We start from the raw sequence: 17,923 nt of genomic DNA, 5'->3' as shown, positions 1-17,923 counted from the left end.
ACGAGGTGCCCATGCTTTTGTCTATGGGTGTTAATTCCTAGAGCTGAAATGCTTCAGCTGCAGTAGAATTCAAAGAGTCTCCTCTGTTATGAAACCGAAAGCAACCAACATTTCAGCTCTAGAAATTAACCCTGTCCTGGGACGGTTAGCTCTTAGCTCTTCCCAGAACGGAGAGAACATTCCTCTTAAAATTACACAAACATCTGCTGTGGTATCAATGCCCCTGTTTATAGCCTCATTCCAGGGCTGCAGTAACTTCAGAATCTGCAGAAAACAGTGTTTGTGCCCAATTTAGAATGTCGAATTCTGCGCTAAGAGAGCTTGGACCTTAGATTTTAACCACTTAAATTCCAGCAGGGCACTTTACATAAACCACACCCTGGAGTTCCACTGATTATACTGTAATGCATGTCCTCTGCTTCCACCTTCGACACGCCATGCACGGTTTGCCTGCTATGAATGTCTATATTTCCCTAGTTCCATCTCAGTTTGCATTTTTTGGTGTTGTAGCATTATCTTGATTTGCTTTAAAGTGCCAAAATGTGACAAGATACCATCACTGAAATACAATACGTAAATGGGGAGATAACATTCGCGGAGGCATCTACTGTGCTACACCTGCGCCACCCGAAACCCAGGGGTTTCAAAATTTATCAGAACGTTAAATCAATTGCCTTCTCTACAGGAATAATTAGACAATCACAGAGATCCCCATCCTTTCCACTGCTTCTGGCTGAGGTTTCTATAACCTTTTCTATTTATTCTACCCGTACCACTTTCATACTTGAGTATGTCATCCAATAAAGTGCGACGGGCACCTACTCTGGACCAGAAGGATGAATGTCCTCTGGGCTACACCCGCCTGGCAGGAGGCAATGCAGGTGTAATTACCAGCATCGAAGGCCTGCACCTGAGAAATACTGGGAGAAAAGGGGAGGAGAGTAAAAGTGACACAGTTGGTGTATGTCTTGCTTGAGTTACTGCACATCTTCCTTCAGTATAGGACAGAGGGGCAGCAACACCCATGGACTCTTGTTGTAAAATGTGCCCGAAATATTGGTTTACATGCCATTCCCACAATTCATTGCACATTAGAAGGTGATGTTCTACATGTGTGATGTTGTCTGCGCTTCTGTCTCAGTGACCCCCACCCTTCGACCTGTGCTGTCTCTTGGAGCAGTAGGACACCATCAGGTGCGCAACGCCCAAAGGGATAAAAGGGCTTTAGCCCCCTACCCCATTGTGCCTCAGCCCGGGCTGCTGCAGCCAGGGCCTGGCTTTAGGGCGGTGCGACCCGTGCCACCGCACCAGGTGCTGGCTTCTGGGGGGCGCTGCGTTTGCAAGTACTCTCACACTGTCGCATCCCTTACCGTGCACTCACATGGGCACTCCTGCAACTCACACTGCGCAGAAGGTTAATGTGCCTGCTACAAAGAATGTGTAACAAGCAGATCAAAGAACTAAGTGTGAGCAAACTATGAGAAGCATTATAAAAAAAAATGCAATGTTTGTCAGAAGGTGCTATAGAGAGATGAGCTGCATTGTTGGTGAGTGGTAGTGAGGGAATTCATGGAGAAGGAGGAAATGGGGGAGGGGGCACCAAAAAAGACTGTTGCACTGAGTGCGACCCGTGCTAGGGCCAGCCATGGCTGGGAGTGTTAGCCTCCCCCCCCCCGAAGTTCAGGTCTAGTTGCACCACCCCTTACAAAGTATGGGCATCTTGTGCCCCATCAAGGTTTTCGTCCTAAATTACAAAAGTACACATTGACATGCACTGCAATCCAGCCTTTCAGGGGACCCCTTGATAGTGACAGCTCTGTTTTTGCCCTGATGGCCTGGAATAATTCCTAAATAGATTCTTGTAAATACTGTTTTTTTCATTTCTTTTTAATGTGATTGATGTGAGAGAGTCGATTACTATTTGCAGAGAACTGTGTTTGTTTGATGCAACAACCATAAAAAAGTTTATTTTAGATCAGAACGGGTCCTCACACATGAGAAATTGGTGGATGTCACAGATATTATGCGCTGTCAAATTAGTGGGCTGCTGCGGTGTTACAACATGAATTTCTGTATGTGGAGCAAATCTGAGGATGGCAGTAGCAAAGATCCATCCACAGAATGACCGTCTCTGTGGCGAAAAACAGGCACACTCGTCACATTAATGTTGGTGTTTTTATTATCATTCTATGTCATGTGTAAAACAAAGCATCCTAGTAAAAACAATTTGTGCACATTTTATCTTGGAAAACTGTGTTTTGAGCTGAGTAGTAAGCCTCTGCCATTTAACCACACCCACTCACAAACCTGCAGTTTACTAAACACGCTTATTTTGTTGAACATTATTTGCCGTATATGGCATGGGATATGCAGGTCGCGGTTGATTATTTAGTGTACCAGATTCCAGAAATTTGTCAGGTGGTGGGGGGGCCCGACATCTAAAACAATACAGCTGGGGGGGCTCAACCTACAAAAGTTTGAAGACCTCTGCCTTATCGGATAGTCGAGTGAGGTAGAGCATGCAACCTCGTGTGCTTCCAGTGCACAAATTTGAGAAATATTAGTTCTTAACATCTAGTTTTGGAAGAGTGTTCTAGATTAGATAGTATTGCTTGGATTACCAAGAGAATAATATGTGGCCTTATCTGTGAAGTCACAGAGAACTGCAGTGCCATCTGCAATGACGTCCATTGACAGACCTGCGAACTCACACGTGTGTGAGGCGACCTCTGCTCCCTTCACACCAGTTCACCCGGTGAAGCACCTATTCCACCTCGTGGCAGAGAAGGTGACCTAGAAACTCCTGCATTGAATGGGTTGCCAGTTTGTCTTTGGATGCTGTAAGCATCAGACGTCCATTAGGAGTGTGCAAACACTCCAGGACATCGGTGGCAGCCTCCACAAGGGTTTTTCTGTTTTGGAGGTTATGAGTGGTCGAGGCAGGAGGTAGAAGAACCTCTTCTGCAGTTCTATATATGAAACGCTGCCTTTCCTTACAGGGTGAAATTGTTGTTTTAAGTTAGCAGGTCTTCACAGATACAAAAAGGTGAGCCCCACAGTGAGTTATGACATGTGGCCCGATTCATGCCTGACTTCGTTCCCAGCTCTATGGAGATAGAGCTGGCCATCTACTGACTTACCTGTGCAGACACCACTTGAAACCAGATAACTCATGGAGCAGTCACTTGCTAATGTTGCAGCAGTTCCTACCCACAGTTTTGCATTTCTTGGCTCGCACCTTTATCTTGGTTGCGCTCCATGTTGTCATCTAGTTCTATATATCCTGTTCTAGAGGTCAGCATACTACGAAGGATGGCCACCTAGTCAGCTCATTCATTTTTAGAAAAAGGACTCCTGCAACTTAGTGATTCTTTGCCATCTCCTTGTGAAAGAAAACTGTTGCACCACCACTGCTGGACCAGGGAACACTACCTTCCCCGCAAGGAACAATGCACTGGAGATAGGTCTCCAGGGGAAAAAGGAGCAAAAGCTTTTAGTCTCTGAAAAATACTCTGTTGTGCAGGATTATCGTTCCTTGACCCAAAGCTGCAAGCAATCATGAAGGCATCATTTCGGCAACAGGCAGAATGAGCCCAAACCTTGATCACCAGAACCAGTAACCATAACTGGAGGCACACATGCAGCGTTTCGTATGTGTGGGTGCTGCTGAGACCATGTTTGTACATAGAAACATTTACCTAAGGCCCTGCTTCGTCAGTATGCCCCAATCTGAGCCCAGCAACATCTTCGGTCCCTAAATGTTCAAGATTGACTCGGGCCAGAATCTTCACTTCCTGGTGTCTTTCCTGAGGCTGTTAAGCGTACTTGCTTCCTTCAGTATCACTTTTTATTTAGTCATTTGATTTTGCTTCAAACCCTCCTAAATGATACTTTCAAAGCCTCTAGACTGTGCCACAAGGAAAGATAGTTCGAGAAAGCTTAGGTTTAGTCCTTCAAACTCTCTAAAAGAGACTGTGCCTCATAATCCTTTTGTAGTCTTTAGCAAGAGTAACCTAGAGTTTGGGCAAGCTGGGTACCTTGTGACCGCCAGCAGCAGATTAGAAGCAAGGCTAGTGGAAGCAAGTAAAGGAGGAAGGCGGTTAAGACTTCCCCTAGTGCTTTCTCCAAGTAGTATCCCGGCTCACCTACCCGCTTGCACAACAGACCCAGGAAAGTATCTGTTTATTGCTATGCTAGGTCCAAAGTATCCATCAATGAATGCGACACTACTGGAATCACGGTTCGTGGGTGCTGGAACATGGGTAAAAGATCACAGCTCTTTGGCCCATCAGAGTCTCTGGACATTTCCAACCCTATATCATTCTGCTCAATTCCTGCATGAACAAAGCTTATGGGGTGAAGGTGGACAGGGCCCGAGACCTGGACCTCCACACAACTACTGAGGTCTGATAAACAATCACATACGGCAAATCAAAACAATGACTAGGGATACTGAACATTTTCTACAGACCAACACACAGCCCTACCAAAGTAAAAACTATCACAAAGGTAGATGTGGAAATTATAATATCCGCACAATCTCCAAATACTGAGGTCAATTTTGAGTAAGAACAAATTAAACCTGGTGGTGCTACAACAGACTACGCCCCTGGTGCTAGGAAGCTTGTGTATGGTAATTGCAGAAGCAATACCAAATAAATGAATCCTGATTTGTCTGCCATTGAGAACTCTAATGGAAGGAGGGAACATTACCACCTACCTAGACCAGTACCCCAGGTCCACAATACTACAGTAGAATTGGTGACATATTGTTATGGTAACTGTTAGCTTGAAACTAAGAAAACATTTGTTTAAGTCCTGCTTCATCTGGAGCACAGAACTGTTATTATGCAAATATAACGCATACAAAATGACACGGTTGTGAAATGTTCCAGTACAATAATACAATATACAATACTCCATAAGGATATAGATTGACCTCCAAAATACTTAGATACGGCCAGATGTTTTCTACAAAACGTGCACAGAAGCAGCGTCATTTACAATGCAAACAGGCACATGACTGTCTTTAATACCTGAGACAGTTATAGGTAGGGCCCTGTTTAGAAGAACCTCATCATGTCCCAGCAACTTCTTTACGTGTCTTGACTTTCATGGACGAGAACCCTGAAAAACCCACTGAACATCCTCTGAGCATTACTCTGAAAGAGCCCATCCAAACCTTCCTGCCTGAGGACGGTACTGGCTTGGACTTCTAGAAGCGCTTGCTGGACGCCTGACTCTCTGTGCTGCCTCTGGTGAACCATCAGGTCTTCCCATCCTTTTTAGGTCGCATCGCCACCTGCATGAGTGCTTAGAAGCCTTTCCAGGAGCTCTATTAGGCAGCCTCTGAGCACTACATGTATCAGGCTGGGTCCATGAATCAAGAGCCCTGAGCATGGAGCAGCTCAGATGACCCACTGTGGCGGCTGCTCCAGTGTCCCAGTTCTATGCCTTTTGGTGGGGAAATAACCTTCACAACGCAGTCATTACATCGCACTACCTTTACAACGCAGTCATTATAACATCCTTTACATCGCATGCTATTACAACACATTCATTACATCCATGTCACCACAACGCATGTCATTACAACGCATGTCACTACAACGCATACCATTTTACAACGCAATATAAGGTAAGTAATGGGGAATAGTAATTTTTACCCCTACACTATCCAACACTTACCCTACTGTTGCACTCACTGGAGTGGGAATAGTCAATTTTACCGCTACACTATCCAACACTTACCCTACTGTTACACTCACTGGAGTGGGAATAGTAATTTTTCCCCCTGCACTATCCAACACTTACCCTACTGTTGCCCTAAAAGTAATATGCGTTGTAATGGTATACGTTGTAATGGTATGTGTTGTAATGGAATTCGTTGTAAATGTAGTTTCTAAAAATGCATTGTGATGGCATGCGAAGTAAAATTATGCGTTGGATGTTTAGATGTAAAAACTGCGTTGTAAAGGCATGTGTTGTAAATGTTTGCGTTGCAGCGTCATACATTCCTTTTGGTGCGTTGTCTCTTCTCCACCTTTACCCATCTGCAATTCTGGGTCTTCTAAATACACAGATGGGTGTGTGAGCTGCGGTGTGATACAGTAACCATTTCTTACTGAGAAACTCGAGGGTCCCAGAATTTTCTAGAATTTTTGAGAACCTTAAAAAACCCCTTTCTTTGGAACACTGAACAGAAATACGAAGTTCTGGTGCCTTTAATAATGAATTCTACAGGTTAAGCCAGCATTGGTCCCCTTTCTCTGTGCTAGCTTTTTTCCTTTTAATTACAACCAAACTGTGAGCTTCTCAGTGGCAGTTATGTTTAAAAGAACCTAGCTTTCTCCCTTGTATTCATTTTAACCAGGGCACAAGTCCTAAAAAAAAAAAAGAAGTGAAGGGACTACCAAGTTAGGCAGTATGCAAGTGACATCATGGTGCGTGACATCGGAGCACACAACATCATGGAGATGACATTGCACATGGCAACACGGGCGTGACATCACAGGAAGTGGCATCACATCCCATGACCTCACAAGCAGTGACATCAGATCCTACGACCTAACACATATGTTTAGCAGGTCTATCATGAACACATTTAATCACATTATGAGATTTAACAAATTATATTTTGCATCAGGTTTGTGCCACATAAGTGATGCAACCCCGATGCATAATCTGGGCCTCAACTGATATATTTATATTTTAAAAACTGTTCCACAAAGAAATTGGCAACATGGAGATACATGGCAGTAAATCTGTACTACCTAACTGGTTGCAAAGTCTGCATTTTCAAATATCTTTTGGGGCTAAAGCATCTGCAGCAGAGATATTTGTATGCCTAGTAAATCTCAGGGAAACATACTAGTGAGATAACACAGGAGGTTGACGCATTTGCTGGAGAGATATGTCTTTTGTCTATCCCCAGTTTTGAATCAAACTAGCATAGAGTCTTAATGTGTCTCCTGCAAACACATCATATGTAACATGAAGATGACAGATTTCTATTTTATATAGATAGGTACGTGGGTTACTGCTTTTAACACAAAGATCCTTTTGTTACTTGCAGTTCATAAACTGTAATCCTTCTAATATAGCACGGTGAGCTATGAAGGACATGTGATTCCTACAGCATGTAACTCTCACTGTCTTATGTATCACATCCTGTACACTGATTTACACACATAAAGGGTTTATTGCTAATGTATAATGTATACCTGTTATTTAAAGCGCCCTGACACCCTGCATTGAGATGAGTAGCTCTATAAAAGAAATAAAACAAAATAGTGCTATTTAAATTGTTATTTGTGTAAATGCTGGGACAGACCGAGCTGACATTCGCACAGTGCGTGCAGTTCTCTTATATACTGAGACTGAACAAAGTCAAAACCATACCTTCTTTAAGTACTTGTGAAGAAATACCAAGCTGTGTGGCTTTGTTTCTACTCCATTGCATTTGCATCTAGGTGGAAGGCTCCAGATAGTTCCCAGCCTAGGATACTCGAACAAAAGCAGGCCTGATGGTCCCATCAAACAGACAATGTGCAGGTGCTGCTGAATGCGTCCGAGTGTCCGAAAATTACACCAGGGCGAGTTGAGCATATTTCAGTGATGCCCAACATCTTGGCAGGGTAAATGGTATCAACCCTGTGAAAACAGTGGGTGGACGCCATCCATCAACGTGTACCCCCGACTTGTGCACTCATTTTAATTTGTATACATTCTTTTCTGTTTGACTAATACCCGTTCCTTTATTGAAGAACTTTGGACAGTATTTAGTGTTGGGCAGATGTATGACGGCTGCATTAATGTAGCAGATGTCAATTCCCACTTATTGGGAGTGCATTGATGTCAATGGCACACTAGACACAGTGGATGGGACATATGTCAAAAAGTTGCCAATCTCCCTTGTTTTCTTACCCACCGTGGCCACAGATTATTCAAGGAAGCACATGAATCTTGGAAGTGATCAGTATATGTGTGCGATGCCTAGTTATGGGAGTCAAGTGACACCCCAACTTTGGAACTTCTTAGCTCCCACCAGTCGCTACAGAATAGGGTGAATCTGAGAGATGGGTGGTGCCGGTACAGATGGTGGGTCCTGCCTAAGTGACCTCGCAGGGGCTTCAAGGTGGTGGTTACTTCAGCATACCTCCTTGTATTGTAGATGATTGTATAAGAGATGGATGGTTGTAAGTGCAGCGTGTGGACCTTCAGCTGCAGATGCTCCAGAGTATTGATGTCTGAGTGGTAAAGCTTGCTAATGTGTGTTTGTGGGTAGTAATGGATGGTACAGCTAATGTACCTATGCTGCAGGTGGCTGGAGCAGGCAGCAGTGATCAGGTTTTTGGGAAGGATAGGAGAGAGAACTTTCTCATGAACCTAGAGGATGCCAGAAACCTGTTTCCATGGCAACCTAAAGGCTGATCTTCTCGCAGTCTTGGGGCGGGAGGACTAAAGCTCTCACAGTCCTGAAATCAGCATGTCAGAGAGGGTCCTCTGGCCCACCAGGGAGCTTACGAGGGATGGGTCTTACAGACACCACACCATACATGCCAACATTTTGGAAGAGGAAAGTGGGAGATTTTTAAAAACATTTGGGATAATGTATTTCTCTCACTGACATGGATGTAAGGTACTGGTAAGTGTGCTGCTGCATGACCGTATAGCAGAAATTCAAAGATACATTTTTTTCCATGCCTGTCAGGAGCACAGAGGAATCGCTATGGCAGGCAGAGAATGTGTGACAAAAATGTGCACTTGCTTGCAGGAGCAGGTTATAGGCAGTGCATAATCCGAGTCACACAAAACCAAGCCCTACAATCTGAAGCCCGATGAGGAATCGTGGTTCTGCAGGCTGGAATTGGGAGGCGGGACACTGGCCTTGAAATCGGTAGTCTGCCGCCTGAATCGGGAGGGTTGGCATGTTTACCACATATGCTTAAGGAGAATCCTACACAAAATGTTATGGCTAGGTTACCAATCCACGAGGAAAAATGGACGAAACAAGATGGATAATTGGGTAACAAGTAGGGTAAAAAAAACACAGAGAGAAAGAATGAGGCAGATGAAGGCAGATGGAGAAAATAAGATGGAGAGGGGCGAGAGGGATAGGGAACAGGGGGGGACAGATGGTCGGAGAACAGAGGAAGAGACGGAGATAGGGGTCAAAGGAGAAGAGAAGGAGAGCAAGAGGGAGAAAGGCTGAGGAAGAGAAATGCCTAGAAAGAAGAAGTGGAAAGAAAATCAGAGCAACTGAAAGGGAAGAATGAGAGAAGGAAGGATGAAGAGAGGGAAGGAATTAAGGGGGTGAGGGAAGAGAAGAGGAGCGCAGAAAGATTTACCAGGTAGTAAGGAGAGAGGGGGCTGTTAGGGTTCCTGGTGGAGTTCCAAGGGAGGGGGCGACTGAAGGGAGGGCTAATCCCACCCTGGCGTGGTTAAGATAAGCCAGTGCAGTTCTGTATCACTAGCCCTGGTAGTGCTTTATGGAGCTGGCAGTCATTATCGCAGGCCATTACACCGTAAAATAAAAAGCCCATCCTGGGAATCCGAGTCATTATCTCTGAATGTAGAGAGACCCCGCGACAGGCTGCCAGTAGCAACATCTTAATATTCAAAGCCAGGCGGCTGCAACAGAGCAGGTAATGGGAGGAAGTGTGGCACTCTGGGCCAGGAAAGGGTCGGCACCATAGCAGGGGTGAAGGAGTGTGCACAACCTATGGGCAGAGGGCTAGCACAGGCCTTGCTTTCAGGAGAGTTAAAACCCAAGGATTACGCTGTACACCCTTCCAAAGACAAAGCATGGGCTGTACCCCGCAACTGACCGGGAGAGGGCTAGCACGTGGCTGCGCTGCACACCCTATCAAGAGGTGGATAACACAGAATCTGAGATTGAAAGCACAATGCGCCATCAATTTTGATTCCCAGATTTTTTAGTGTGAGCTGGGGGTATCTTGTGGCCACCATGACCTCCATAATTTGGAAGAGGAGTCACCAAACAGTAGATCTCAGTTTTATCGGGGTTGCATTTCAGTTGGTGCACTGATAGCCAGTTGAGTACATTGGAAAGACAAGATTTAATGGCTCTTCCATCTAATTCATTCCCCTTTTCGCATGTAAAGAGCAGCTGAGTGTCGTCTGCATATGATATTACTGTCGCCCACCAAACCTCTGCTAGCATGGCCAGGGGTGTGAAGTACAAGTTTAATAATGTAGGACTCAAAGCTGATCACTGGAGGACAACTGCCGTCAATTAGACAAATGAATCAGCTATTGGCCGTTTCTTCCACAGGACAATCCACTACCCCTTTTCTGCCACATATGTCCTTCATACCCAAATAAATCAAGCCGTAGTTAGATCTTCAAGTTAAGGCGCCCGGTAGAGCTTGTATGTCCTTAGGCCTGCAGGGTCTCTGAATCTGATGACATTGACCAGCCTGGGAGCCTTGTACACCGCAGTTGTATGAACTGGTCTTTGTACATGGACCAACTGCTAAATCTCAGCAAACCACAACGAGTACAGAGGTGCAAAACGTGCAACAAGGCATACATTCAAAACCCTAGCTGAGCAGCCATGGTATGTTTTCTGCAATACAATTTCAAAAACTGCCTGACTTCATCACTCTAAGAAACTATGGTTTGAGGGTATCTCTTCCTCACTAATCAGGGCAAACAGTTACCAGGAACAATTCATGACTTCTGACAGTGTGCGAGTTCCAGGAAGTCAGCAGTTTCAGACACTAGAAGAAGAAAAAACAAGCACTGACAAAGCCAATAGGTCTCGCCTATGTGAGAGCTATTGGCTTTGATAAGGTGTTTTAGCCATGTTGTACACCATTGTGGCTGCTGTTCAGCATGGCTAAAAGTTAGTGGCATGGAATGGCATGGCATGTCATGAAGTGGGTGGAGTAGATTGGAGTAGGGTAGATTCGCGTAGAGTGAATTGGGGAAGATTGGGTTACAATGGAATGGGGTAGAGTGGGGTAGGATAGAATGGGGTAGATTGGCATAGAATGTACTGGGGTATAATGGATTGGGGTATATTGGAGTGGGGTGGAGTGGGGTAGATAGTGGTAGATTGGAGTGAGGTAGATTGTATTGGGGTAGATTTGAGTGGGATAAATTGGAGTGTGGTAGATTGGAGTGGAGGAGTTGGGTAGATTAGCGTGGTGGATTGGAGTGAGGTAGATTGAATTTGGGTAGATAGGGGTTGAGTGGGGTAGATAGGGTTGGAGCGAGGTAGACTAGAGTGGTGTAGATTGGAGTATATTAGAGTGGGGTAGATTGAAGTGAGATCGATAAGGGTAGGGTAGATCGGTTAGATCGGGGAAGAGTGGAGTGGGTGATATTCGGGTAGAGAGGAGTGGGATATACTGAAATAAAATGGAGTAGAGTGTGGTGGATTGGGGTAGATTGGAGTGGATTGGGGTAGATTGGAGTGGAGTGGGGTAGATTGGAGTGCAGTGGCGTGGGGTAGATTGGGTGGATTATAATAGGGTAGAATGGAATGGAGTGGGGGTAGGTTGGGGCAGTTTGGAGTGGGGTGGACTGGAGTTTGTGGTTAGTTTTGGAAGGAGTGAGGTGGGCTAGATTGGAGGGGGGTGGAGTGGGTTAGATTGAACTGGAGTCGGGTAAATTTGAGTGGAGTGTGGTAGATTAGAGTGAAGTGGAGTGTGGTGAGGTAGTGAGACGTTAAGTGAAGTGAGGTGGAGTGGAATGGAGTATGGTAGATTGGGGTAGAATGGAGTGGGGTAGATTGGGTAGGATTGGAGTGGATAGACTGGAGTGGGGTAGATTAGGGTAGAGTGAAGTAGGTTACATTGGAGTGGGGTGGAGTTGGATAGATTGGAGTGGAGTCGAGAATGGAGTGGAGTGAGATAGAGTGAGGAAGAGTGGGGTAGAGTGGAGTGTAGTGGGGTAGATTAGGGTGGAGTGGTGTAAATTGGGTGGATTGGAGTGGGTAGAGTGGAGTGGATTGGAGTAGGATAGAGTGGGGTGTGGTGGATTGCAGTGGGATGGGCCAGAGTTGGGTAGATTGGGATAGAGTAGGATAGATCGTAGTGGAGTAGATAGGGGTAGATTAGAGTGGAGTAGATTGGGGAGGGGTAGATTGGAGTAGTATAGATTGGGGTGGGGTAGATTTGAGTGGGGTGGAGTAGATTAGAGTAGAGTGGATCGGATTAGATTGCAGTGGGGTAGATTTGAGGAGTGTGGTAGAGTGGAGTGGGGTAGATTGTGTTGGAGTGGAGTGGACTGTGGTGGAGCGGGATAGATTGTGGCAAAGTGGGATAGATTGTAGTGGAGTAGGATATATTAGAGTGGAGAGAAGGTGAATAGATTGCAGTGGAGTTTGAAGTGAAGTGGGTTAATTTGGACTGGGGTAGATTAGAGTGAAGTAGATTTGAGTGGTCTAGATTGGATTGGGTTGGATTGGGGTACATTGGAGTGGGGTGGATTGAGGTAGACTGGAGTGGAGTTGGGTAGGCTGGGTAGATTGGAGTGGAGTGCAGCAGACTGAGTGGGGTTGACTGGGTTCGATTAAGTGGAATGAGGTAGATTAGAGTGGAGTAAATTGAAATGGAATGGGGTGGGGTAGATTGGAGTGGAGTGGGGTAGATTGGAGTTGAGTCTGGTAGATTGGAGTGGGCTAGATTGGGGTAGATTTGAGTGGAGTGGGGTAGATTTAAATGGGGTTGAGTGGGTGGGGTAGATTGGAGTAGAGGGGTAAAGTGGAGTGGAGTTGATTGGGGTAGATTATAGCCAAGTGGAGTGGGGTAGATCGGGGTACATTGGAGTGGGGTGGGATAGATTAGAGTGGGGTAGAGTGGAGTGAGGTACGTGTTGTGGAGTGGAGGGGAGTACAGTGTAGTAGCGTGTTGTGTCATGAAATGAGTGGCATAGAGTGTTTTAGTGCGGTGGGGCGTAGAGTGGAGTAGCATGTCGTACTGTGGAGTGGAGTGTTATAGAATGGAGTGGTGTTGCATAGAGTGGAAGGGCATGGAATGGAGTGGTGTTGTGTGGAGTATGTACGGTGTGGTAGTATACTACCATTGCGGACTACACATCTTCAATTGAAATTACCATTACATTTGCACCGAAATATGGGTTTATAGCACACAAACAATATTGTGCGCAAATGTCATCACCTACTGTATTGATGCGTTTTGATCTTATTTCCGATATATTCTGAAATATCAGCATATTTCATTTTTTTTGTTGTGTGCTAGAAAACAAAACCTTTTACACCCTCTCCTCTTACATGGGTACTCAGCAGGATTGTCACATAAATTCTTTCACTTTGAGGTCAGAGAAAGAAGAGTAAACAGCAGGCTTTCTAGGAAAACAGCTTGACATTTCATCTCTGTCTTTGAATGCATAGTAAATGTGACAAGATAAGAACAAGATTTAAAGGCTTGTTTACAGAAATCGTGTTCCTGGAAGAATACAGTAAACAAGGTTTGGGCAACAGAAGGGACGAACTCAAGAAGGACACTCTTAAACAAATAAAGCAAGCGAATAGAAAGCCAGAAAATGTAAGTTACAAACCACAAAGCCAAAGGTCAGCAATGGACAAATGCATTCCTCGGTCAGCTTTCTGAATGTCCCCAAGATACCTTTAGCAAATCAGACAGATGCAACGTCTTGCAGGCTTTGACCTAAAAACAGAGTGGTGCGCGGGACGGGTGATGTTGGGGGATAGAGAACAGCAGGGCCAAACTGCCCATTGTGCCAATTTGGTATTTTCGGCTGCAGGCTGGAGGATGCCTTCATTGCACCAGGAGCTGCCGAAACCCAACTATGCCCCATTCTAGCCTTGATCTCCTAAAGGTTGAGTTTGGCTAGAAGTGTGGCATTGTGGGAGCCTTACACCTACAGAAGAAGTACTAGTGTCTAGACGCAGACTTCACCCCGTGCAAGGATACACAATGACAACACAGTAGAGCCAAGAAACCCGCAGAAAGAGGTCTGGTGAAAACATATATGGCAGACAATGCAGAAAGCAGGGATTCCCTTTCTCAGACCCATAAGTATTGCGTCGACACCTGGTATTTTATCTCTTTAATTCCAGCACATTTCCTCTCGACCCCTCCCTGGGGGCTCCAATACTAGGGCTGCCCTAGTGCTGACAGGCCTGTTTGTTAAACATAATTAAAGATATTAATTTTCCGCACTGCGCGAGTCTGAACAGCAGAGAGCAGCGCCTCTTTTCTCCCAGTAATCACTATGGTGAAAATTACCTTCATTAGCACGGACTCGCTCAGCTTCTCGCGGTTCACGATTTTGATGGCCACCTTTTGACACGTGACGCAGTGGATGCCCAATTTAACCAGCCCTAGAAAAAAGGAAAGAGAGAACGTTCAGGGGTTAGAAATTATTTTCCACCTTTCGGCTCATCTATAAGTGCAACAGGCAAGTGGTGACTTCTCACCCAGTGAAGATGGCCTTAAGGAGTTGGACATGTGGTGTACTGAACACGCGTGCTGTGTTCGGGATGTGTGGACGGTGGGCGGGGTTCTCAGTAGAAAAATAACCTCCCCCAAATAGGCGGGTGGTTTCTAGGAATGTCTTTCGAGGTGTTTCTACAAGTGCAAGGTGTGATGGTGAGCTTTCCAGAACAATCTTAATCAGTTGATAGATGCCCTGTTAAAAGTACTCCCTAACAGGAAGCAGCTATTCAAACCAGGGAACAGCTACCCAAGATGCACCACACCAACACAAACCAGAGAACATAAATTCCAAACAGGGCATAGCTGCCCAGCATGCACCACACCAACCCAAACCAGAGAACACTAGTCCCAACCAGGGCATAGCTATTGACCCCAAGCCGTACCAACACAAAGCAGCCAACACAAATTCCAACCAGGAGATAGATTGGGGTGGAGTAGATTAGAGTAGGGTGGATTGGATTAGATTGCAGTGGGGTAGATTTGAGGAGTGTGGTAGACTGGAGTGGAGTGTGGTAGAGTGGAGTGGGGTAGATTGTGTTGGAGTGGGGTGGACTGTGGTGGAGTGGGGTAGATTGTGGTGAAGTGGGATAGATTGTAGTGGAGTAGGATAGATTGGAGTGGAGGGAAGGTGGATAGATTGCAGTCGAGTTTGAAGTGAAGTGGGTTAATTTGGACGAGGGTAGATTAGCGTGAAGTAGAATTGAGTGGTCTGGATTGCCACCTGCCACACTAACACAAACCAGCCAGCACTAGTTCCAAGCAGGGTACAGAGATAAAATAAACAAATTATTTTAAAGCTGTGTTATCTTAGCGCTGCGGCCTACCTATGGATCATACCTGTACCTTGATATCAATTGACATATAACCAAGTTTGAGTGCTTCCTAAATTGAAGAATATTTGACTGAGGTTTCAAATTTAGAGGAAGGTTATTCCAGAGTTTAGCAGTGCAGCCTCAGAAACTTCTGCCGCCCCAGGTAGAAGTTTGGGAATCTTAACATTTTTGCCAGAAAGGGAGTGGAGAGTTCTGGTGTGAAGATATCAGTGAGAACATCTTTCCAATTCTGTTTCCATCTCTCTGCAGGCCTCATGAAGATCTTTTAAACATATAGGCTTCTGGTAAAGACCTCCGAGGTGTGAAAAAAGCCCATTACTTATCGGCAATCTTCCTTACTGCGATTCCTACGTCCTCGTCCGAGAACTTCCAATCGTACCTCCCAGCCCTCTTTTCCTTCGTCAGTCTTTTTGATAAAAGGGTATTGGTAATATAGGAGGAGATATAGGAGGAGGAGGGTGTTTAAAGTATAGAGGACAGCTGGGAGAAAACAGTGTGCAAGAGGTTAAATGATTTCCATTTGCACATTAAATAAGCACTGGATAAAAAAGTAGGTTTTGGAGTAATGTCATTGCCAGTACGTAAACCGAGCAATTTGCTGTAATTACTATAATTGCTAGGCCACAGTGTAACAGCAGACCCAATGAGCAGAAACATATCTGATACAATTTTGGAGGTGGTTTCTGCACTACAAATCAAACGACGGAAACGAGGTTATAGATTGCACGTTATCAGAGACATTCATTTTGTTTTCCTATTAAAAGAGTTCTTGAGTTTTGATACATTGGGCCATTTTGTAACAAAAAAAGCCAAACTAGCTTTCCTTTTAGAACACATTTTGATACTCTGTGAATAATCTTTATCTCCCTGTACCACACTTACAATACCTGCCCACATAAAGGGTGCATGGAAGCATGCCAGCTCCCAGGACGCAGAGGGACAATTCACGAGAGGGGACAGGCAAGGCCTCATGAATAGACATACAGCAACAGACACCTGACAGTATAAAGAAGACTGTGTTCAACTCACTGCACCGAACATCAGAGAACTTGTGAGAATCCTGTGGAGTGTTCAAGACAAAAGTGGGGGGTTGCCTGGGTTCCATTTACGGGTGGGCAAAACTCGTGGAGTTTCACTCCTCAGAGTTAAACAAAAACTCATCAACATTCAACGGAGTTCTGCAAGTGATGGAATTTGGCATGTTGCTGCTCGCACTGATTTTTAGCGAAGGGAGCTTGTTGGCGCTGCAAAATCAGAGCGAATGGCACCATCAGCTCGCCGGAGGGCGCTGCTTCTTTCTACTCCTTGAGTAGATTTTCTGCTGGAGCTGTAGCTTTGTCAACGCAAGCTGTATTGACATCCCGCCACCGCCCGTGTTGAGAAATATCGCCAGGAGGCATTCTACAGTTTGATTTACTCGCTCGCCAACCTAACATTGGTGAGCCGTGTATGAGAACAAACTCTGCCACACAGCGGTTGGCAGAGTTTTTCCGGAACTCCGCGCTCCAAGCGGAGTGTGGAGTGGGCAAAACTCTGCTAACTCCACCAGAGGAATGTAGTTTGTCGCCCACCCCTAGTTCCATTGCAGAGGGACATGACCAAGCAGTGGCGCTAAGGGGTGGGTTCAAAACAGCGATGACAATGTACTTGTCATGATATCGTGAAGTGATGTGTGCCAGAGCTAGAGTACATATGAATCTGCACATTTGAAAGCAATATGATAGCAGAGAGGATTATCAGTCGAAGCAGCGACAACTCCCTCTGCTGCAACCGCCCTTTAACTTGAGAAATTGAACCAGTGAAGCACACAGAAAAAAGTGCCATTAATTCTGTTTTATGAGGCAGACAGGAATATGTTCTCCTTTCATTACTGATGTGTGCAGTCATGAATGTCCCACAAACACCACCAACAGCCCTGGGTTAAAATGAGTTTGCACATGCTATTCCGACTAGGAGGCAGGTGGGGGACAGGGGAGCCCTACTTAAGATCAGTACCCTGAGTACCGACAAATTTGTGGCGCATGCTCATCAGCTCATAACATCATTATAAGAAAATAACAAGAGACCTGGTCACTCAAGCAGCACACGCGGATGACCATGAAGCCAGTATTAGCTGCCATGAAGGAGGCAGACTGAGCACGTTCCGCAGCACCAACAATGGGCACAGTTCCTAAAGCCAAGTACACCAGCATGACACCTGAGCAGATGTGTGCTTTCCTTTTACACTGTGACCGGGGAAGAGAAGATGGCGTTCTGTAGCACTGTCCCGCCCATAACCCAAAGCCTGCCATCTCCCCACAGAAGCTGTACACTGTTGCCTAGGCATCCAGCACTGATAAGTGCTGGGTGCAGGTTTTCATTCCACAAGGTGTCTTGGGTAAGACACCCATACCCAGAACAAAGCACCATATAAAACAACAAACCACACACGTCATCTGAGGGGTACATGTGCCAACACTAGGTACAGGAAAATGACATGGTTTTATTTAACAGAGTGGCAGGGAAGAAGCATGGGTTGCTTTGTAAACTTTGATAGCTGAAAGAGGAGTACACTCTCTAGAGCTACACCTACTTAAATCATTTTACCCAGGAACCCAGCCACACATGACAGCTGCCTTATGCTATCTGCCAGTTGGT

General features: G+C 45.5%; 1 protein-coding gene across 7 annotated transcripts in view; it reads right to left on the bottom strand.

The window, feature by feature from the left end:
• Positions 1 to 17,923, bottom strand: part of BRSK2 (BR serine/threonine kinase 2) — a 672,447-nt gene that overhangs the window by 395,260 nt on the left and 259,264 nt on the right. For all 7 annotated transcript variants that reach the window (XM_085644912.1, XM_085644916.1, XM_085644913.1 and 4 more), the window contains exon 2: positions 14,244 to 14,338. In XM_085644912.1, the coding sequence (XP_085501038.1) occupies positions 14,244 to 14,338 (95 nt within the window). The remainder of the gene's footprint in view (positions 1 to 14,243; positions 14,339 to 17,923) is intronic.

This window comes from Triturus cristatus, chromosome 3_1 (genome assembly GCF_964204655.1).
Source record: "Triturus cristatus chromosome 3_1, aTriCri1.1, whole genome shotgun sequence".
NCBI lineage: Eukaryota > Metazoa > Chordata > Amphibia > Caudata > Salamandridae > Triturus > Triturus cristatus.
This window is presented reverse-complemented; position numbering and strand designations above follow the sequence as displayed.